Source organism: Mus caroli, unplaced genomic scaffold, assembly GCF_978045245.1.
Source record: "Mus caroli unplaced genomic scaffold, Mus_caroli_1 scaffold_13, whole genome shotgun sequence".
In the NCBI taxonomy this organism is placed as follows: Eukaryota; Metazoa; Chordata; class Mammalia; order Rodentia; family Muridae; genus Mus; species Mus caroli.
This window is the reverse complement of record NW_028227268.1, coordinates 93,480,965-93,505,278: the sequence shown is the minus strand read 5'-3', so window position 1 is coordinate 93,505,278 and position 24,314 is coordinate 93,480,965. Positions and strand designations below refer to the sequence as shown.

General features: G+C 42.0%; 1 protein-coding gene across 4 annotated transcripts in view; it reads right to left on the bottom strand.

The window, feature by feature from the left end:
- Eml6 (EMAP like 6) overlaps window positions 1–24,314 on the bottom strand; it is a 296,634-nt gene that overhangs the window by 55,249 nt on the left and 217,071 nt on the right. For all 4 annotated transcript variants that reach the window (XM_029483123.2, XM_085829048.1, XM_085829047.1 and 1 more), the window contains 7 exons: window positions 23,841–24,027; window positions 23,280–23,385; window positions 13,950–14,043; window positions 10,129–10,229; window positions 9,439–9,641; window positions 7,421–7,532; window positions 6,463–6,590 (listed from right to left, as the gene is read on the bottom strand). In XM_029483123.2, the coding sequence (XP_029338983.1) occupies window positions 6,463–6,590; window positions 7,421–7,532; window positions 9,439–9,641; window positions 10,129–10,229; window positions 13,950–14,043; window positions 23,280–23,385; window positions 23,841–24,027 (931 nt within the window). The remainder of the gene's footprint in view (window positions 1–6,462; window positions 6,591–7,420; window positions 7,533–9,438; window positions 9,642–10,128; window positions 10,230–13,949; window positions 14,044–23,279; window positions 23,386–23,840; window positions 24,028–24,314) is intronic.

Genomic DNA, 24,314 nt, shown 5'->3' with positions numbered 1-24,314 from the left:
GCCTTTTATGAATACATACTCTAAAGTGTAGGTGCCATCCACCCTTGTCATGGAACTAGAGAGCAATACTCTTGTTTATACACTTGTAGTCCTTCAAATGCAGTGGGTTGGGTTTCTCCTGTCCCAATACTGAGGACTGAACTTAGAGCCTCATGCATGCTACTCAAGCATTTTACCACTGAGCTACTAGATGCATTTAGTCTGGCTGAAAGGAAATAAACCTAAATTCTGACTTGGAAACTCATAGGTGCAGCTCAGACTCAGTATTTGTTCATACACTGGTGTGCCTGTGTATGAGTCATGTCTTTGTCCATACCTCCAGGCTTCCCACTGCGATGCTTCCCAGAGGACCTTAAACCTCTAAACCCGGTGCCTGATTTAAAGGCTTCTAGACTCATACTCCTTTGAGATCAAACTTGGCCACAATACCCATTATATAATGACTTTAAATGGCCGCCTAATGTTACTTTTGATCATATCATTATAAGGGGTCTTTACAACTATTGCCAGTGATCTGGAAGATGGAAGGAGGTTTCCTGTGTTCAGGCTTTTTCTTACCTTCACTCCAAACTTTCTCTCTGTGCTTCCTTGTTTCCCAATTCAGCTCCTTCTAGCTATGAAATCTCAACTAGACAAAACTTCTACTGTCCTTGATCCAGCTAACAAGCCTCTTCCTTACCCATTGGCTTCTTCAGCTTACCCTACTGCCCTAGCCTCTTCAGCTTCCTGCCCTCTTCTAACTTCTGCTCTAACCATCCCACAGGGAGGGACATCACTCCCAAATCACCCTTCAGCCAATCTCCTAGGCCTGGTCATGGATAACTGAAGGGGCCCAAGCTTCCTTGTCCAGATCACTACCATCACTAACAGGGAGCCCTGTGTAGTCATTATTATGCTATCAGATCAACCATCTCCCTCCTTTTGGACACTGGGGTCACTTACTTGGTCCTGATGGAGTTTTGGGGATCTAACTCTCAGGGTAGGGGGTAGCCTTACCAACCTTACCAGACCCTTTAGTTGCATTTTTAGGGGTGTTCCTCTCACCTATTCTTTTCTGGTAGTGCCATGTAGCCTTGAGCAGGCTGGCTCAGACCTGTTCTGCCTCTGTGAAGGAGACCACCTAGGGTGGAGTCTTCCGACTTAGATAGGTCTATTGTTCTGCCACCTCTGTGCTTTTCTCCAAGATGCTGCTACCTGCTGAGTGGCTGAACCTGTCTTCCTGAGCTGATCCTGAATAAGCAACAACCTGGCGACCAAGTGCTGACAGCCAGGCCACAAAGCATCAAGAACCTGGTGTGGTGGGGGATGGTCCTTCCCCCTTCATAAGCTCAGACTCTTAAGTAAACTTTGGGCCTTGATCAGTATCTTGTGGTCTTGTTATTTTTCTTGCCATTTCCTCCCATGCAGCCCCAGCCTCCCCTTCAGGAACCCAGTTCCTGTAGCTGCAGACAGCTACAGTGCCATTGTGTCCTGTCCTCTTATTAGGAAGGAATCTTCTAGCCAAAGTGGGAGCCTCTATTTCTTTTGTCCCCACTTCATTCACCTGAACTGAAGCTTGACAGCAGTCTCTCTCCCCCTTCTTCCAGCTACCCAACCTACTGGCTCTGACATGTCATTTTCTTTGCCAGCCCCCAAGGTGGATCCCCAAGTCTGGGACATCCAGAACCCCTCTGTTGCTAAACACCATTCTTCTGTTGTCATCCAATTACAGGATTCTACCTAGTACATCATGCAAGCTCAGTATCCCCCCCAACCCCCCTCTCTCCAGAGCCTCAGGGGATATAAGCCTCTCCTTGACCTCCTAAGAAAAAAGTTCTCTATCCCACTTCTTCCCCTTTTAATACCCACTATACTTGAAGTTAAGAAACCCAACAGACCTATCTCCTGGTTCAAGATCTCAGGCTCCTTAATTTTGCAGTGGTTCCTCTCCATCCTGTTTTGGCTAACCCTTATATGCTTCTTTCCACTATCCTCTCAGGGACTTTTTATTTCTCAGTCCTAGATCTCAAGGATGTATTCTTTTCTATCCCCCTAAATGCCCAGTCACAAACCATCTTTGCCTTTACCTGGACTGACCCTGACACTCACGTCTCTACCTAACTCACCTCAACTATTCTACTTCAGGACTTTTGGGGATAGCCCATAACTATTTGGTCAGGTCGTGGCTTCTGACTCTTTGTCTCTTCCTAGATCTAAGCTTATTCAGTATGTTGATGACATTGTCATCTGTGGTCCCTCTCTATAAATTAGCCAAACCAATACCTGTGCTCATCTAAGTTTCCTATCCAGCTGATGCTATAGCATCTTACCTTCTAAGGTCCAATTGCTCACCCCTCAGGTCACCTACTATGGACTAACACTCCAACCCACAAAGCCATTTCCTTAGACAGAAAAACCTAATCCAGTCTCTAGCAGTCCCCTCTACTAAAGAGGAGATTTTTATCATTCCAATATCTTGCTTTTTATGTTCCTGGGTTCCTTCTTTTTCCCCTCCTTTCTTGCCCCTTATATGAAGCAGCCTTAGGGCTGACACAGGAACCTCTTCTCAAACCTGTTATTAAGCCCCTTTAAAGGCTCCAACAGGGCCTTCTTCGGGCCCCAACCTTATACATCCTGGACCTAATCTGTGCCTTCTTCCCTATGTAACAGAGAAAGAGGGATGTGCCTTTGGGGTCCTAGGTCACCAACCAGGACCCTCCTTTGCACCTATAGCATACTTGTCAAAGAAATTAGACCTAACCATCCAGGGAAGGGCATATGTGCTTTACCAGATGCTGAACTTCTTATGTGAGAATCCAACAAATCAACCTTTGGGTTACCTATCTCTATCTTCTCTTCTCATTACCTGTCCTAGCTCTTAACTTACAAAGGCTTATAGAGTGTACCTCCCTTCAGGGTTCTTTCACTTCAGGTAGCACTAACAGAAGATTCTACCCTTACTTTCCAATCATGCACACCTCTCAATATCTCAAGTCGTCTTCTTCGACCAAATGCTGTTCACTTCCCATTTCATTCCTGCACTGAAACCTTAGAGGAACTATCGTCCCATCCCTTACACACACAGGAGGGCACATTGTCTCAGGCCATCTATACCTGGTACACAGATGGCAGCTCCTTTATATGTGAAGGATCCTGGAAAGCTGGCTATGCTATGGTGTCAGATATGGAGGTGGTTGACGCATGGCCCATCTCTAACCACACTACTAACCAACAGGCTGAACTAATAGCTCTTACCCATGCCTTTCAATTAGCATAGGGACAACCCCTAAATATCTATACAGACTCTAAAGCCATTCTAAAAGCCTCCCATCTCTCTGCAACTATTGGAATTGTCCACTGCTGGTTCCACCAGACAGATGACACTAAGAGAACAACTGGGATGATGAGACAGCTAGAGCTGTGACCCTCAGGAGCCTAGACTCATCTTACCCACCACAGGACATTCTCATACTACAACCCACATCCCCCTGTTACCCTTTGACACTCATCAGGTTCTGTCCTATCTTCAATAGCTCTTTCACCCTAACAGCTAAGCCTTATCTTACTTTGCTAAAACCTACCTACAGCCTACCCCTAAGAACTTGTGTTTCTTAAAATCTATCACTGCCTCTTGTAAATTCTGCCAGATGTCAGACTCCTACTCCAGGTATCATAGCCTCCCTTTTCCTACCCACAAGGCTAGAGGTTCCCTCTCTGGGAGGACCAACTGGCAATGACTTTACCCACATGCCACTATCAAATGTGTCAAGTACCTCCTGGTCTTGTTAGACACCTTCTCAGGGTGGATGGAGGCATTCCCTACCAACAAAAGGGCTCAGTCTCTGATCTCCTCTGTGAGATCATCCCTTCATTTAGAATCCCAGCCTCTCTCCAGTTAGACAAAGGTTCCAAATTCACCACTCAAGTTTCTCAAAGCCTACCTCAAAGCCTTCAACATCTGTTGGTATTTTCATATTCCATACCACCCTCAGTCCTCAGGAAAGAGAGTGGACTAACCGCTTCTTAAAAACCACCCTTGTCAAACTGTAATGGAAATCTCACTTCAAGAGGGCAAAAGTCCTACCTTTGGCTCTTTTCAGGCTATGGGGGTTTCCCCAAGAGACCTCTTTTCATTTCACCTTTTGATCTCATGTATGGATGACTAGGTCTGACCTGATTTTTCACCCAAACCCTCCCCTTCCCTGATCACCTACTCGTTTCCTTACTCTGTTGTCTCTGCTCCCTCCTATGGAACTTTACTGACCGCCATCTACCACAGCCATATACTATTGCCTGTCCACTCCCTATCAACTTTGGAGATCAGGTTCTTCTCTCACCTCTGGACCATTGATCTTCATTCCTTCCCCCTAAATGTCAGGACCCTTCAAGGTAATCCTTGTGACCCCCACAGCTGCTAAGCTTGAAGGATTCTCATTGGATTTGCCTCAAGCCCTTTCCCCTCCACTCCAAACTAACTACTCCTCTTATACATCGACCCCAACAGGATTCATCCCTTAAGCTTCAGAGGACATTGGGACCAACCACCTTGTCCCCAATTCCAGAAGAATGAAGCTCTCTGGTCAGGCAGTTGTGCCTACTGGATTGTTTAGCCACTCATCTCCTGGTGGATATCTAATTCAATTCTATTTCTTTGCTACTGTGACAATATATATATATATATATATATATATATATATATATATATATATCAGCAAGAAACATACATGTACAAGTGTCTCTGCAGGAGGGTGCAGTCCTTGGGTGCATATAGAAATTCTACTTTTGAGAACCCTTCATGCTTTTTTCCATAATGACTAAACCGGTTTATACTCCCACCAGCAGTGAATGAGTGCCCTCTTTCCCACATCCATGCCAGCATTTTTATTTTTTAAATGGTAGCCATTCTGACTAGGGTGAGATGGAATCTCAAAGCAGTTTAACTTTCATTTCCCCAGGGGCTAAGTATGTTCAACACCTTTTAAACTACTTATTGTCTATTTGTTTCTTCTATTGAAAACTGTTTGTTCATTAACCCATTTATTTACTGGCAGTGTTTTCTTCATGTTTAACTTGCAATTCTTTATATAGTTTAAATATTACTCCCTTTATGGAGTGCAGCTGGCTAAGCTTTTCTCCCACTTTGTCGGCTGTCTGCTCACTGCACTGACCATTTCCTTTGCTGTATGTTTCCTTTCCTTTCCTTATGTAGTCACATCTGTTGATGTAGGGTCTATTTCTCATGTTATTAGAGTCCTGCTCAGAAAGTTCTTGACTGCAACTGTTTCAAATGCACTGCTCCCCTTGGCAGTTTCAACATTGCAGGCTTTAAGTTATGGTGGGCCGTAAGTTATAGAATGAGACAAACCCTTTTCTCCTCAAGTTGGTTTTGGTCTTGGTGTTTTATCTCAGCAATAGAAACCTGGATTACATAGCACATTTCTTCATTTCTCCTCAACACACCCTCTCATGGCCCAATATGCCTTTGAACTTTCGAGAACAGTGTCATCAGACCTGACAGGACTCCTGCCCATCTGTGATATTTGAATCTGGTTCTACCTAAGCATGTTTCCTAAGGGAAGGGGATGAGGAGAACATAATGTAGCTGTGTGAAGCAAGGCCTAAAGAAGTGTGTGAGGAGCAGCTAAATTATCTTCAGTTTTATGGACCAACAGATCAAAAGGAGATATAGCTATGGTGCCTCACCCACACTTTGATCTGATTTGGATGATAAGATTCTGAACTTTGTACATGCATTATCAAGGGATAAGGTTCTTAGAGACTGTAGAAACTGGTTTTACATGTGGCTGGGATATTTGTAGTTGGTGGCCAGGAATGGAGTGCAGACATGCTCCTGGGGTGACCCCTGCAGAGCCTCTGATTTTCAGAAGTAGCCTAGCATAACCACCTCCTCTTGAGTGTGGCATGATCTGTGGTTTGACTCTAACCAGTAGAATGTGGCAAGGGTGACAGAAAGTTCCAGAGAACATGTGACTTAAGTATGTTTTAAGTATGTTGCATAAGATCATAGTGTCTTTTTTTTTTTTTTTTGGTCTTGCTTGCTATGAAAAAAGTAAGTATATGAGAAATCCTATGTGTGCCAATGAATGCTAAAGGTAGTCTGGGCAACAGCTAGCAAGAAAATAAGTGTCATTTCTACAGCCACAGGAACTAAATTCTGCTAACAGCCTAAGAGAAGGGAAGAAATTCTTCCCTCTGCTGCTTGAGCCTTAGCCTTGATTACAATAAACAGAGAAACCAGTTTAGCTGTGCTCAGGCTCCTGGTCCACACATATGGTGAGGTATTAAGAAATGAGTGCTGTTGTTGGTCTCCAGCCATTCACTGCACACCAACAGGTAGTGAATACCATACTGGAGCATCCCAGGAAGTTCTGTGTAATCTTTACACCCCATGTGCTTCCTTTTTCCCACACCATTCTCAGCCTTGATGTAAACATGGTTTGCTACATATAATAAATGAGGTACCTGAACAAGCAGGGTCATCGGGCCACTCTTATCAATTTCTAGAATCTCTCCATTTTTTGTCCCCACGAGAATGTGTCCATGCCCTAGGGTAATTGCACGAATTGAAGGGTTATCCTCCAAAAGTAGTCCTGGGAAGAAAAATGCTGAATTTAGTAAACACCACCAAGGCAGGTTAACATAGTATCTTCTATCTCCAAAGTGCTGGGTGACAGGTATTCTCTACAGATGAAATAAGTCAATTCAAGCCAGGTTTATTGGGGACAGCTCTCCGGTAGGTTCACCAATCTCACTGGAGTTTACTGAAATCACCATGGAGAAGGAGACAGAGGTGAAGGGGGTGGGAGGGGAGAGAGAGAGAGAGAGAGAGAGAGAGAGAGAGAGAGAGAGAGAGAGAGAGAGAGAGAGAGAGAGTCAAAAGGTCTGGACTTATAAAGAGCCTCTTAGATAAGAGGAAGCCCAGCCTCTGGGCTGGAAAGTTTTGAGTAGAGGGCAGGGTATGCCAGCCATGCCCTGTGATAGATAGGGACTGAGGGATGCTAGAAGAGCCTGGAGCCCAGGTCAGCTTTGGTATGTTAAATATGCATCTCAGCCACTTGTCCTGGGTCTGAATCCCAACACTGGATACTAGGCAATCATCCTTGATATACCTGCCAGAGACGGAGAGTTCTGACTGGACGAAAGTAGTGGCTAAGAACCACTACTATTAAGAAGTTGGTATCGCCGGGCGTGGTGGCGCACGCCTTTAATCCCAGCACTCGGGAGGCAGAGGCAGGCGGATTTCTGAGTTCGAGGCCAGCCTGGTCTACAAAGTGAGTGCCAGGACAGCCAGGGCTACACAGAGAAACCCTGTCTCGAAAAAACAAAACAAAAACAAAAACAAAAACAAAAAAAAGAAGTTGGTAACACTACCCCTATTCCTGTGAACAGAATGCTTTCAATTGCATATTGAGCATGGTACCTTTTGAGCTGGTTGACAATGCAGTCCTTTTGATGGCATAAGTCTTCAAGCATCTTTCAAACATATCATCCCAGAGTTCCACAATTCCATCCTTTCCACCTGTTACAAAGCCCTACAAAGGCATAAAGTTATATATATATATATATATATATATATATATATATATATATATATATATACATACACACACACACACACATAAATACACATCAAAACTACAAGTCACTTCCCCAGTCCCACAAAGACTCAGGTATTTCTGTGTATATCTTCTAAGTGAATAAAGCTGAAAAATAGAAACCCTCCAGTGATAATAGTTTTTAAATATTTTAATTATTTTTATCCATATGAGTATGCTGTCTGGATATATATATATATATATATATATATATATATATATATATATATGCATTATGAGCATGAAGTGTCTATGGATGTCAGAGGAGGGTAATGGATAAAATTATATATGATTGTGAGCTACCATATTTGGGTATATGGTACCATATACCATACCTGGGTCCTTTGAAAGAATAGTCAGTGCTCTTAATCACTAAGTCAATTCTCCATCCCATGGAAAAAAATTAGTTCAGTACATTTCAATCAAGCTCACAAGGAAATAGTATTTTGAAGTTCATTATAGTAAATACCCTTATTCTTATTAAAGCTGGTGTTCTAAATCTCTGGATTCTGCGATCCCAGACAGACTATGAGGGAAGCAAAGCACTGCATCTGTTCTGAATGTGCACAACTATCTTTCTTGTCACTGTTTTCCTAATGCAGAACTAGAGTGGCTTGCACAGCATTTGCATTGCATTAGCTTGTTATAAGTAATCTAGACAAGATTCAAAGTACACAGTGGGGTGTATAAATACACGGTGAGTGTCTGCCTGTGTGTGTGTGTGTGTGTGTGTGCGTGCATGTGCCTAGGATATAGGCAAATTCTCTTCCAGTTTTTATATAAGTGATCTTTGGATCTTAGGATCCCCTAGGGTTCTAGATGGGTTCAGTGGATACTGAGGACATCTGGGTAGAACTATAGCAAAGAGAGTCAATCCTCAAAGTAAATATAAGTAGAGTATATTATATTGAGCTATTCTTGCCTTCATGGTGATTTTACAGCTTAATATGCTAAAAGCAATTGACTAGGTTATACCACAGTGACTTCCAGGCCTCCACAAATTTTACATTATGCTTTAATTTTTTCTAATATTTACAATTCAGCCAAAATCAAATTTGCTACTAAAAGAGCAGCTCTACCATAAAAAAACAACAACAACAACAACAAAAAAAAACCTGTCATTATAACTGCACTTCCAAAAAAGACCTACTTTGTTGTGGGTTCAACATATTTACTTGATATATTTTTTAAAATGTGTTGAATGGCATAGATGAATTAGTACTATTAGCAAATTAGAACTGAATAAAAACTTGTCATTCTCAGGCATATTAATGGAAAGAGTGCTTTAAACACACTGGGAAATACTGTCTTTGTAGAGAATATGGTAAGGCAGATGAATAGCTGGGAAGTCTAGTACAATGACCTGGTGTGGAAAGACAACCCATACATATCATATACTCACTTGATCACTCCTGGTAACTGAACCTGACTATTCAGAAGCAAACGGGTTATGAAAATAACCTCTGGTCATAACAAACTAATGCACTGGGCAATGAGCTAGACCACTTGTACTTCTAGGTCTACATGTGCTGTGTCACTGGAAAGGAAGTCATCATTGAAATACACCTGTGGTTTCTTCTGCTGTTGTGTGTCCATATCTACCTCTAGACTCCCTAAGTGACTTCTAGGGACAGTGACAGCCAGGAAGTCCAGGTATGAGAAAATGGAGAAATGGTACAGCTACGAACAAAAGAAATTATAAAACTGCATGTGTTCTCTTCCTTATTATCCCTTGGTTAGACCTTTCTGAGAACCTCCTAACTCAGCTAGGACTGTTTTTAGATCTAGGCATCTCAGTGGTTCTAAAGCAGATAAGGAAAAGAACCTGATGAAAATACCATACCTTGTCTAATGCATACATGGCAAACACAGGCCCATCATGAGCCTTCACCGTCTTCAGTAACAGAACGTCCTTCCAGATAAAAATATCTCCAGTGGCTGCACCTGAGAACACCAGATCTTCCATTCGCCCATAAGAAACACACATCATTGTTTCCAACTTTCCAGCACTTCCAAAACTTCCTCTTTTAGAGGTGAAGCCCCCACCTGGAATGGAACAAGGGGATGTATTACCTTAGAAAGCTGAAGCTTTCCAAGAGCACATAAAGGATTAGCTTTAGAGGAAAGAATAGTGTCTACATTATGTGCCAAAGTAACCAAAACAGCAAGGGCATCATGAGGGTGCTCAGCCACTCTGTCAGTATCTATGACATTCCTACTTGCTGTCAAATGTGGTACTGAATGCCAGCATATAATCCTTTGGTATTAGAGCTAATATTCAGAATTCAGATATAATGGACCAAAATGAAAAGAACTGGCCACTTTCCCATTGTTACTCAGGGTCATTTATTCCTCAGTCTTGGCACCATAGAGTCTAAGAGATACTTATCCATTAAATAGTCCAATGCAAAGCTGGAAGGGTATATTAACCAGGCACATTTTAATTTAAGTTTGCAGAGAGACTGGCCACATAATGGCAATAGGATCCTTCATAGGTGTATAATGAGAAATGTAAATAACAATGTAACAGTACCTGCTTGTTGCCAGAACTTGATATGCTTAATCCCAACTGTCACCAACTTGTCAGCATGGTGTGGATTACATTTTACCACAAATATTTTGTCTTTGTGTCCCCTGTAAGACACACACAGGGAAAAATAATGTCTAGTTTGGATGAAAGTGTTGATAGAGTCATATTAAAACCATGTATTTAGTTTAATTTTCATTAAGGGTATCTAATAGGATAAATAAGCAACCCAAAAAATGTTTAAAACATGTCAGAGTCTCCTATAAAATAATAGCGCTGGGGCGGAGGACATGTTTGGGACTGTTCTCTTTTACGTAATTATTTCCACATTTATCTGCTTAGTTATAAGTAAAAGGAAGTCTGAAGTCCCCATAAGAGAAAATTAATGACACCACTATAGGATTGGATGTAATTCTGAGATAGTGAGACCTTGGGCAGGAGAAATAGAAGAAATGGACAATCTATTTAAGATATTTCATCTTAAGCTGATCTTTGACTCAAAATGTATTCACTATAAATTGGAGTCCCTGACACACACACAGCCATTCAAAGAGAAAGGGTGTCATCTGCTGATTCAGATCACCTTAGGATGCTCATCAATGCAATATTTACATTTACTTCCAGGTAAGATGTGTCCACTGGTGTTATAATAGCATGAGTGTTTTGGAGGTAACCAAGAGCTTTCTCTCTGTGAGACTGACTCCACAGGAGGGAATGCATGCCTTGTACTGTAAACCTGCTCCAAAGCCTGTAGCTGGAGAAGCTATAGGCCATAAAGAGGAAGGAACTGCTGTTTTGCTAAGTGGACATGATGTCTCTTGTCAAATTGCCTTTTGAGTATGTTTATGCTCATAGTTTAGTGCTACTGTCAGCTTGGGTCATGGGAACTTTTATTGTTCTTGCAGGTTATTGCAGAGCTTTATAACTGGCCAAAATCCTGAGAATAAGTGACTGCTGAATACTCAGCTCTATATGGGACATATGTATCACACCTCCAAGTCAAGAAAGGTAGGAAACAGTGTTAAGAGCTGCAGGAAAGGGTACTGGGAACACTGTCTTCCAGGCACTGCTATATTCTCAGCATCTGTCATTACCTGTATAAGGCCTACATAAGGGCCCATCAGCACTCCATCATGGAGGGAGGAGGGGCTTAAGAGGCCCTACCCTCTGTGCATTTATAGGCAACTAATGATTGTTGGTAGGGAGAGACATCTTCAGTAGGGTAGTCACTGGTAAATTCCCTATGTTTCTTAAATAATCCCTCATCCATGCTGCTGTAAATTACTCTAATACACACACACTACACAGACACACATACACACCACGAAATCAGAAGCTGACTAGTTGGAAACAAATTGGAGGGGAACAGGAGAGGATAATGAGGAGTGAATATAATCAAAACACATTACTTACATGTAGGAAAATATTATAATGAAGCCCACTATTACATAAAATTAATATGCTACCACAAAGCTTAAAAATAAAATAGGTGTACCAATATTTTTTTAAGAATTAAAATAAATGTAGTTTTGTAATCAGAGACAGACAGGTACACATACATCTAAAAATCCCACTTGTAAATAGCTGGCTGAAATCATTCATGAAATTAGCAGTGATCCAAATCGAGTGGCTCAGTCTCAGTGGAGACCTTCTGAGACCCCTATTTGATAGTTCTATATGTCTTTATTCCCTGAGCTGATAATGAAGGTCAACCCCAACAGTGCAGTGGAGATGGCACATGTAGGCACTGGGCATCAGCAGCCATGCCTTTGATGTCATCTCTGCTATGCGCGTGCACCCCACCCCAAAGGGGGACATTCCCAAACCTGGTGACCACACTGTTGAAGAGCAACTGTCTGCCAGAAGCAAGGCTGTGGTTAGAAACACTGTGGTTCAAAGCAACACTGGCAACAGCTTAAGACTCAGCAGGGCAAAGTTAGGAGTGGCACATAGCCCGTCTGCAGGAATTATTCGGCAGAAGTTGAGAGGGGTACTGCAAGCCAGGAAGGGGTCACTTCACACAGCACTTAGGGCCATTCTACAATTTTTTACTTAACTAGTTGGTTATTTATATATTTGTGCAAATAACATAAATATTATGTAAACATATTTATCCAGTATTTTAAAAATCTAGTATTCTCCCATGGAGATTCACTGATTCCTGACCTTCCACTGGGGAAAGAATACTAATTAATGCCACTGTCACAAGAAATGCTCTTTTAGGGCAATACTTTCTGCAGATTTCTTGTCTTTGGAGTGAACATAGTCCTGGGAACAATTTCAAACACAAACTGTCACTAACATGATGGAATTAGCTTGCTTTGTGCTAATTAGACAGAAGTGATATTCTCCACAGCCTATAAAAATAGACTTAATAGTAGGAAGTATCCTTGTATTTTTCATAGTGTCTCCGACATGTGGTTGTGAGCCACCCACAGCTGCAGAGGGGTGGCCTTGAGTTTTCATTGCTGACATGGGCTTTTTTTGGAGATAATATGTAAATGCAGAGAATACCTTATCAGGAATACTAAACTAAAATTCAGTTTTCAGGCCTTAGAGGGAGTAGAACTAGAATGAGGGACACCAGAGAGAGAGAAAAGAGAGAAAAGAGAGGAGAGGAGAGGAGAGGAGAGAGAGAGAGGGAGAGGGAGAGGGAGAGGGAGAGGGAGAGGGAGAGGGAGAGAGGGAGAGGGAGAGAGGGAGAGGGAGAGGGAGAGGGAGAGGGAGAGGGAGAGGGAGAGGGAGAGGGAGAGGGAGAGGGAGAGGGAGAGGGAGAGGGAGAGGGAGAGGGAGAGGGAGAGGGAGAGGGAGAGGGAGAGGGAGAGGGAGAGGGAGAGGGAGAGGGAGAGGGAGAGGGAGAGAGAAGCAGGCAGGTGGAGCTGCTAGTGTTACTGCTGCCAAGAATTGCCTTTCGACAGCCATCTCAGAACAGCTCTTTTCCTAAGGTCAGCTGCAGTAGTCAAGACTCCAGCCACAACTCTGTTCTATCTCCAGCAGTTTGTAGATCTTCATTCATTACAATCAATTACTGTAATCTTTTGATCCCATGTAACACTGTAGTAGACAGTATTTATTCAAAAAGCGAATATTAGAGTCCAAGGCCATTAACATTGATATTGCAACACAGACAGGATGTAGGTCATAGCTCACAGAGAGGGTATGAAACTGTGCCTGGGCAACAAGCTAACTTCCCAGACTGTGGGTATCAGTGGTCCTGACCTCTGACCGGGCCTTGCACTTGGCCCAGCTAGCTGTGAGTTGAGACATGTTCAGACTTAGTGCTGAGAAGGCAGAAAGAGAAGCTGGGGTAAGGGAGGACAGATGGGCTATAAACAGCAGTTGGTCTTGAGAGTCTATTTATAGGGTGTGGAGATTAGGGAAACAATTTGCCTGCTCTGAAACTGAGCAGCAGATGCACTCGATAGGGCTTCATTTCCAGCAGACCACAACCTCATGACAAATGGACCTTCTGACTCCAGTGACATTGACAATCCTTCCCAGCTGCTAAGAGAGAGAAACAAGAGATGAGGTACACATTTTTCTGCTGCTGGGGGGAAAAAGCTTTCATAGAGATAATGGAAGCATTACAGAAAGAGATGATGAAGAGCTGCTTGGGAGGACATTCTAGAATGTTCTAATTTCTCACCACCCACATTTAAAGCAGTCTTGGCACTGTGAAAGGGAGCAGTATGTGTTCACTAACATGTTAAGTTTCTATGTGAATTTCATCTGACTTTGAAGATGAACTCCAAGCAGAAAATGCAAAGTGTTGACCTTCCCCAAGGGGAGCTATGGACAGGGTTTCCTGACCATTCTGCGATTCTTACCTGGTTGTGGCTATCTTTTCTCCCTTTTTCCAGTCCCAAAACACAACACTGTGAAAATCGTCTAAACCAACCGACACGAGACATTTTCCGTCAGCTGTATAAAAACAACACAAATGTCAAACAGGCCATTTCTCTGGTGAAAACCTGAAGCATTTTATATACTGCAAAGAGGAACAAGAAATTCTGCAATACTCTTTAGGCTCAAATACATTTGACACAGAGTAAACTGTGTGAGTAACAATAGAAAAGGTTCTGAATTCACACCCTGGCGAGTGAGGTCAGCTACCCACCGGACTTCCAACGGGAGACAGTTGATGGGGCCTCTCAAAGAAGCAACCTGAGCCTTTGTGACAGACAAATCTTAGGAAATGTACTGGAAGCGAGTAAATTTAGCCGTGTGACTCTGAAATGTGTGTGTGACTGTGAGAATCTGGCTATTTTCAACTCTAAACATTCTAAAAAGCCAAACTTTGGTTTAATTCTCAAGCTATGGCATTACAGAAATAAAATGCACCTTCAGATGTTCTTACAAAGGGTGAGCTTCAGCTGTTCTTACAAAGGAAACGACCTCACAACTGAAAGGTTTTTATTTCTTATTTCTCCAATTCAAAGGAAAAGTGTTTATTATAGACATTTAAAAAATATTGATGAAGAAAATTTTAAGCTGAGAAAATGGCTCATTAGTGAAGAGCTTGCCTGACAGGTATATGGCCCTGTGTTTGAGCCTAAAAATGACACACATACAAAATTACATAATTGTACACACATGTACATGCACACACATGCGCATGGACACATACATACATCTGTTCTTCCAAATCTCTTGTAGTCCCACATTTGATGTCAACCTACTTGTCTTTTTCTCCACACGAATCCCTTTTGAGAAACAAAAGCAAAGCCACACTGACCAAACTATCCGCTAATCTTTTCTTACCTATTGTATTGTATTGTGAAATATTATTAATAATGCTATCATAATATAACTTTATCATTAAATATTGTATTGCCAATAATTGCTACAATTTTGACATTTAGGCTGTTTTTATGTTCTAAATGTAGTTAATATAAATAAAATTAGAAATGAATATAGTTAATATTCATTTCTCCTTCAAGATGGAAGAGGAGGCACAATCAATAAGCATTTCCTTAGTGTCTCCTTGCAAGGCTGGATTCAAAGGAGCAGCGTCACAGGGCAGCACCCACTTCCTCCCACCACTGTGCAGTTGCTAGGAGATGGGTGATTCAGTGTCTTCTGCATCAGTTAATCAGGGACAGACCTCAAACTAGGGCAAGGGAGAGGAAGGTTTATGAAAGTAGAATTTCAGAGAAGCAATGAAAATTATCTAATATGTCTCATGCAGTCTCTGAATCGGCTTTGCATATTTATATTGCACGGACTTACATCAAAAAAAATTCTTATCAAAACTTCAAATCTACTTGAGCCTCTTGAATTTTTACATGCTCAATTTTTGGCAACCCAAATTCAAGTGCCAACCAGTGTCCAAAGTTTGAGTGGCTTTATTTGTGCAGATGGGAATGCTTATTCTAAGCAAATGAGAATGATACTCCGTTCCCACTGGTCTGGATGCAGGGTCAGGAAAAGTGGAATTCACCTTAACGATGTGGATATTCCCACCTCAGCCACCAGGGAGAGCTGCTGCAAGGTTGTAAAGATGTAAGGTGAATATATTACCTGAAGGCATTGACAATGTGCTAAAGGACTGATCACTATACCCCAGTAATTCACGCCCTTACTCTTATAGCTTTAATTTTGGAGCAGACACCTCCTATTCTCTACCCACTCCGTCATTCCTTTTTTATTTCTTGGTGTCTGAGCTAATGAACTCTAGTATTTGGCAACTTTATTTTTGGTGTTTTTTTCCTCTCCCTTCAGATCATACATTCTTTTAAGGTCCAGAGTAAGCACATCCTGTCTTGTAACCGGACACTGAGCTGTGTTTGGATCCATGTTGGTAGTCTGGTGAAGGAGAATGAGGATGATAAAGAGGTACCTATGGGTAGTCCAAATAGAAAGAGAGGAACTATACTGTTATATGACTACATTTAAACACTATCAGTGTCTTAGAAAACAGTGCAGAAATATGCATCAACTCATGCTAAAGCTTAGGCTGTCAAGAGTGCGGTCTTGATATGTCAATATGACCTTGGCATGTGAGATCCATACATTTAAAGTGTCAGTTTTTACAATTCCCATCTTCTGAAGAAGCTCTGAATGTAGACAGATAGATTTGGGGGGGTTCTGGGGGCTCTTTTTTAGAGTTTCTCTGAGCTTCCCATCTCACCCTCACAGTTATGTGACCTCTCTACCCCAACAATAGTATATGCTTTTCTGGGATGGAGTTTTCTTGAGAACTGCAGAGATAAGCTATTTCTGTAAAACATACTATTTAGAAATAAAATTGGGATCTTTTAATTTTTTCCCCCAGTTTCCATTTTCCCTGTAGAGACTTGACCTTACCTTTGAAAATCTGTTGTTTATAGTCCCTTGTGAGTCGGTTCTTTTCTCCTATTCTTATAGTCTAAGTCCTTTTCAGTCTTTATAGGCACAGTGTGAATTAATTATGGATGGTTGTGACATAGTCTAAAAATAGTTCTAAGGCAGTTAATGTCAACAGTAAAGGGCAAATTAGAAAAAGGAAAAAAAAAAACCTTATTCAGACAATTAGAAGTCAGTCTTCCTATTCAGGACTCATTGAAGGCACACAGGTTTCCTTAGCAGTCAATATCTGATGTGCTCTAGAAATCAGCACCATTCCATGAAGCTTTAAACACTACGTGGCTGACATTTAAGGTAGAAAGTATTAAGCTGAATGTTTCCGAATTGATTTTTCTCTGCCACATGGAAGCAATTTCATTGCACTGTCACAAAACAAAAATGGTTCCCATTCTCTCTAGGAGTAATAATAAATTCAAAGAGAGGGCTCTGGCAGTAAAGGTCTTGCCACTAAGCCTTGAAACCCAAGTTCCACCCTAGGACTTACACGGTGAAAGGAGAGAACTGACTCCCAATAATTGTTCTTTGACCTCCACATGTGTGTCATGGTATACACACGAGGACACAAACAACTGTAATTTAAAGAGTGCTGCTCAGTTGAATGAGAAAATGTAAATGCGTTCCTTGCCAATGTCTACAGACACGTCTTTGTTTCCTTTAGAGCAGCAGTGAGAATACACTGATTTATCCCCCATTGTATAACTATTTATGTGTTGTCTTGTTTTCACTCTGGCCTGCTTTATATGCTCACCACAGCTTGTTTTTCTAATAAAATGCAAAGTACTATTGGCAGGTTCCCATGAGACCCCTACAAGGAGTTGAGACAGGTTATGTGGGGCACATAGCTGGGGCTGCCAATCACATTACTCATTGTGCCATGAGTCCACCTAGTGGCTCCGGTCACCTGTTCATATCATGTCAGCACCCTGGTTACATGGCAGAAGAGGGGCAGCTCAACAGCTGTGTGAAGCAAGCCACTTAATTTGCAAAAGACCCTTTTTTCTTTTGCTACATCCAGTTAGCCAGTCACTCCGAGCCAGGCTTTCTGCTCATGGGAGCCTGATCCATTTTGTGGCCTCTTGGTATCACTTGCCTCTCCACATTTAAACTGTAGGATGGGAGGGGCAGCTGCAGTTATTGGCGGGTGTAGGGAGGAGAGAGTAAGCAAGCACACAGGGTGCTATCCCGGATGCTACGCAGGTGGTTCACACTTGTCATTTCACTAGTGAAAAGTAGGGACAGAACTAAAGACCAAGAATGGAGTATTCCCAAGAGACCTGCCAGGAGACCTGAGTTCTTGTGGGATGTCACCAACCTACCCAGTTCTTACTGAAGCAGAACAGAGGCTCAGCCTACACTTACATCATTATAACACTGTACTAGCCATAGAAATTAACCCCAAAATTTTTCCATATAAGAACCACAGGGGTTGTACTGGCTATTTTTGTGTCAACTTGACACAGCTGGGGTTATTACAGAGAAAGGAACTTCAGTTGAGGAAATGCTTCCATGAGATCCAACTGTAAGGCATTTTCTCAATTAGTGATCAAGGGGGAAAGGCCCCTTGTGGGTGGGACCATCTCTGGGCTGGTAGTCTTGGTTCTATAAGAGAGCGGGCTGAGCAAGCCAGTAAGGAACATCCCTCCATGGCCTCTGCATCAGCTCTTGCTCTCTGACCTGCTTGAGTTCCAGTCCTGACTTCCTTGGTGATGAACAGCAGTATGGAAGTGTAAGCCAAATAAACCCTTTCCTCCCCAACTTATTTCTTGGTAATGATGTTTGTGCAGGAATAGAAACACTGACTAAGACAGGGGTTAATCATTTTTCCTATTCATCTGGAGGCAACCATTTGTGGTGCTCAACCACTCATAACAGATCCCAGTGAAAATTCCTGAATAGTCCTCAGGTGTTCTCTAAAGCCACCAACTACATTCCTCCCTAGCCACTCACAGACCAACACTATACTTAACTTCAAAGACAAAATGCAATTTCCCAGGGTTCTTCTTTAGTGGTTGTTATCTGGGAAATGGGGACAGTTAAAACGAAGTACTTCACACCCTAGAACTCATAGAACAAGTTGTCTTGGAAACATAAAGTGGGCTGGTATGAGAACAAGAATCATAACAGTTACGTAACAAAAGGGCTTCAACTCATCTATTCTTGTGATTGTTCTAACAGAAACAAAGACATTTCTTGAAACATGGGCAGGGGATGAAGATCATTGACAGAATCATCTTCCATACCTCCCCCTTAAGAGTCTGGTTTCCTTACCCCATAATGGTAGTAGAACAATTATTAAATTCTAGTTGTATTACTGTTTCCTTTATATGCTAGCATACATTTCATATTTTCATAGGAAACTGGTTGTAGACATTATCTTTACCTTATTTTTGTCCAACTTGAGAGATACTAATAGTTTACATGATTGATAATTTAAGGTATAAATTTTATAAAACACTGTAAAACTGCTTGCTACACTTATTGAATCAATCTTCAATGTCACCAAAACCAAAGATATATGGGATTCTCCTAATCCTATGAACTTCTAAGCTTTACTAGATTTATTTCACTATGTTAATAAGGGCATTGCTAACCTTCTAAAGCAGTTACTTATGTTTCTTCCATGGAAATCAGTGTGAATGTTTCTCACAAGGAAAAGAAAATCTAGAAGTATATCTATGAGCTATAATCCTCCTTTGCCTTTTCCCGACTCAGAGACACTTGCACATCTCATGTTTACTGCAGTTCTATGCACAGCAGTTATGGTACTAGCCTAGGCGTCCAGGAACAAAGGGATGGATAAGAAACTGTGGTTTATAAATGCCATGCAAATTTTCAGCAATAATGAAGAATGTCTGCAGGAAAATGCATGGAACTGGATATTATCATAGACAGCAAATTAAGTCAATTGCAAAAAGACGAATATTTGGTTTTTCTCCTTTGTGGTTCTTAGAGTTTACAGACATATTCATGTATTTATATGTTATAATATGTATTAAATGGAAACTGAAGTATAATTGTCTAGGGGAACAAAGAGATGGACCTAAAAGGCGAGGATGAGAAATGGGGCAGGGAGAATATATTTAGTATATAATATTTATTATATGTAATATGTAAGAAAACTTTTAAAATAAAGTGTTTAAATTATTATAAAGCAATATATGCTTACGTATCTGTGGGTAAAGTCAATTTTAAGACAGAGGTGGTTCAGCATTTGAGTAGTCGGCTATGGGTGAAAAAGAAAAAAAATGAGGATATTCATAGGAGTCTGAGAAAGAGCAATACAGGAACTAACAATTTCATTTCTTTTAGATCTTGCTATTTCGTCAAGGATACATGGCATGCATTTTAAATCTGCACAAAACTCTTCTGGAAGCCCAAGGCTTTGCATGCGCTGTGAACTGAGGTGTAAGCTGAACATACAACAGGCAGGTGTGCTGTTGAGTGGTCTCTCCTTGTACTGCATGCCTCCTCTTGTCACTCAAGTCTACTGGCTTAATAATAAACTGTTCACCATTGTTTCTACTAGTTCAATAATTTCAGGAACTAGTGAAAAACTTTTAGATATGCCATAGCAATTCAGATTCATGTAGTTTGTTGTATGTGACAATCTGAAATTTAATAAAAGAAAATAGTGCCTTATCTTGGAGTTGCTAAGAAAACAGACAATTTTCTCCCAAACATAATTTGCAATGTGAAGCAGAACAAAGCTCATTAAGTAAAACCTGTGTGTTCATTCATCCATAATACTTTAAAGTAAATTCTCTACCTACAGCACATATACTGTGGGAGAGAGAGATGGGCTCTCCTCAACACCCTAACCCACAGTCTGTGTGGGATACAGAGATGCTGGCACAAGTAATGGCAATGCATGGCCCCTGACAGGTTCCATGGAAGCTCTCAACAGTGAGCTGCAGGAGATAGGAGAGGCACATTATCTCTGCCAGGCAGGATGGAGGAGAAGCAGCCTATCTCGCTCCTCAAGACTTGACCTGACACATGGACACCCTGAATAAAGCACATGAGCAGAGAGAAACAGAAGCACACTGCAGTTAGGGGTGAGGAAGCATGAAGGGCTAGTGGGTGAAATGTTGCCAAGAAAAGCTAATGTTATCAACTTCCATCCAAAGGTACAGCCCTAAGTCAACTAACTCAAGGGAATCTATGATAGAGATGACAACTGTGCTTCCAGAAGATTCCAGAACTGATCAGGATGGACTGAGTGCAGCATTAATATATTCTTTAAAAAAACCCAGCCCAGCACCACTGACTGTCTGACACATGTTCACTCATTCTCTCCCTCTTCCTTTCCCTCCCTCTCTTTCCTACCTTCCATTTTCTCTGTTTACTGTAGCTGCCAAGGTCTCTAAGAGTGAGGCATGGTCCAGAGCATTAAAGCAGCATGACCAGGGGAGATGATGTGAGTGATGGACAGACAGGGAGGGACAACAGGAAGAGATTGTACAGTCTTAGAATCTAGTTACCACTATTACACATTTGAAACACTTGAAGGCTACTTAGAAAAAGGAAATTATACAATCAATTTTACTTTAAAAGCTTAGGATTTGTTTTGTTACCAATTTCTACAATGAAATGTTTAAAATTGCCTAGGTAGTAGCATCTATAATACTTCCTTTAAAAAACATTTCTTTATTGTATGTGTGAGGTCTGTTGTCCCTATGTGTTTATGCACACCATGTGCATGCCTGGTACCAGTGAAGGCCAGAAAAGGGTTGGATCCAATGGAACTGGAGTTACAGACAGAGCTATGAGCTGCCATGTGGGTGCAAGGAATTGAACCGTAGTCCTCCAAAATAACAGCCAGTGCTCTTAACTATGGAGACATCTCTCTAGCCCCTGTGATGGACTTTCCCTACATAAATCTAGCTTCAAGCAAATTTACTCTAAAGACAGCAGCATCTACAAGTAGTGTTCTTTTTTTTTTTTTTTTTTTTTTTTACAAGTAGTATTCTTATAGTGTTGAGTTCACAGTTTAATTTGGAAATTCTTCTTTCCAAATAGAAAATTTGTTTCCAACCAATTTTATAAAGTGGCACTTTGCAGATATGTAGGCCTCTTTCTAGCCCTTTATAGTGTAAGCCCAGAAGCAATGCACCGCTACTCATTTGGAGACAAACTGTGGAACTGATCTCATTTTTGTTTTCTAAATAGGGTCCCACATCATGTTCCAGGCTGGCCTGGAACTCACTGTATAGTGCTGTCTTGCTTCCAGTCCCTTCCTGTCTAGGCCTCATAATGGCTGTAGTTAGAGGTGAAAATCAACATGTCTGGCTTAAATGTGATGTTTTTCATCACCGCAAGATGCTTGCATAACTTTCTATAGCAACTGCTGTTTCTGACTTCAAAATCACTCAAGCAGATGCAGAGCTTCATATGAACTCCAGGCGATGACTTAGGAGAGTATTGAAACTTGACAATATCATTCTGAGTGAGGTAACTCAGACCCAGAAAGACACACATGGTATGTGCTCACTTATAAGTGGACATTAGCCATAAAGTGCAGGATAACAAAGCTATAATCCACAGACCCAAAGAAACGGAGTAATAAAGAAGGCCCAAGAAAGGATGTGTGGTTTTCACTCAGAAAGGGAAACAAAATAGTCATCAGAGGTAGATGGAGTGAGGAACTTGGTGGGAGAGGGGGTGAGAGGGCTACTGGGTGGCAATCAGGTGCAGAAAGAGGGTAGGGTGGGAGAGGGCTGAGAGTGAGAATGGAAATTGGGGGGGGGGCATTTCTGAGACTAGCTGGAGGCCTGGGACAGGGGAGGCCATGGGGAGTCTGTAGGGGTGACCCTAGCTGAGACTCCTAGCAGCTGGGGATATGGAGACTGAAGTGACCACCTCCTATAGCTACAGGACTTCCAATGGAGGAACAGGATATCAACCCACCCACAAAATCTTCAACCTAAAAAACCGTGCTGCCTACAAGATGTGCAGAGATAACAATGAAGCCAACCAATGACTGTCCCAACGAGACCTATCCCACTTGAGAGAGCCAAGCTCTGACACTAGTAATGATACTCTGCTATGCTTGCAGACAGGAGCCTAGCATAACTATCTCCCGAAAGACTTCATCCAGCAGCAGATGGAAACAGATGCAGAGACCTATAGCTAAAGATCAGGCAGAGCTCAAGGTATCCTGTGGAAGGGTTGGGGATGGGGAGGATTGAGGGAGGCAGAGGGATCAAGGACACTATAAGAACACCTAACCTGGGCCCAGGGGATTCACAGAGACTGAACCACCAACCAAAGAGATTCAGGGGCTGAACCTAGGCCCCCTACTTATTTGTGGCAGATGTATAGCTTGGTCTTCATATGATTCCAATCAGTGGAGCAAGGATTGTCTCAGTCTCTATTCCCTGCCTTTGGATCCCCTTTCCCTCTACCTGGACAGCCTGGTTGGGCCTTAGTGGGAGAGGATGTGCCTAGTCCTGATGGAACTAGATGTTCAGGGTGAGATGGTACCCAAGGGGGCTTCCCCTTCTCTGAGAAGGGGAGGGGTAATGGTGGGAGGGATTTGTAAGGGTAGGACTGGGAGGAGAGGTGGGAATTCTTCTTTTGGCATATAAAGTTAGTAAAAAAATAAATTATTGGAAAAAAAAGTGACAAGGAAGGATGTGCAAACTAAAGGCCACATTCTCTTGGTGAGGTATTCACATGTGGCTTCCAGACTCATGGGAGGTGGCATGCAAAGAGCTTACCTCATCAGAAACAGAACTCAAATGAGTAGGAGGCTGTTGGTTTGTTTTTAATCCGCCACAGACTCATATATTATGATACGAGTGAAAACTTACCTGAAAAGTCCAGAGCACACACTCCTCTCTGATGGTGCCCTTTCAGTAATGACAAACATTTTAGAGTCTGAGTGTCCCACACATGAACAGCAGCATCTCTTCCAACCTATATAACAGGATGAATACTGTTAATCATGCTCCCATGGCAATGAGAACAGCATGGCTTCTTAGGGCCAAACACAACTCAGAAATAAAGCAGCATATGTTATTAAGCTAGGAAGATCCCTGGAAATAACCTGGTCTGGCCCAGTATTTTCCAAATGAAGAAACAGGATTAAAGTTTCTAAGAAGCTCATTGTGACTGCGAGTTGGGTTTTGGCAGATTCTTGTCCTGCACATGGCTCCCTGTTAAGGGATTTTTGAAGGCATCTCTTTAAGTGTATGCTTTGTAGTTATTCTGTCATGGCCTTTGCCCTGCCCCTGCCTACTCTGTGTTCTCAGAACCTTCATGTCTTATGCTTGTTCCTACCAAAGATATTTTTTCTATTTCAGGTAAACTGGATTAGAAACTAAATACCCTTTCTCTTTGCTAGGTTTTCATCATTGAGGAGAGACACATACCTGTCCAGTGGCTACATAGTCCTTCACCGGATGGATGGTCAGGCTGAGAATATCATCATCATGCCCCAGGTATAGCCTCTGGGCGTGTTGTTGCCGGTTGTATACCACAGCAACTGCAGCAATGTGGTACACCACTTCTCCAGCTTGTGTGTAGAACAGATTGTTTCTACAGTCATAGCCTCTGTAACTGAAGCACAGGTCCAAGAGGCACAGTGGTTGAAGGAACAGCACATGAATAGAGCAGGAATTGTTGAGGCAAAGCAACTGTATTGATGTAAACTGTGTAAGTGGAGGCACATGGAGACTGATTATTGTCACAGAATCTACTTGCAGACCTTCAACTACTATCTATGTTCTTTGCCAAAAGCAATCCTTGTTCAGGAGTTAGCAATGTACACCTTCAGTCCTAGCACTTGGGAGCAAGAGGTAGAAAAATCCGAAGGTCATCCTCAGACTGGGCTATATGAGACTGTT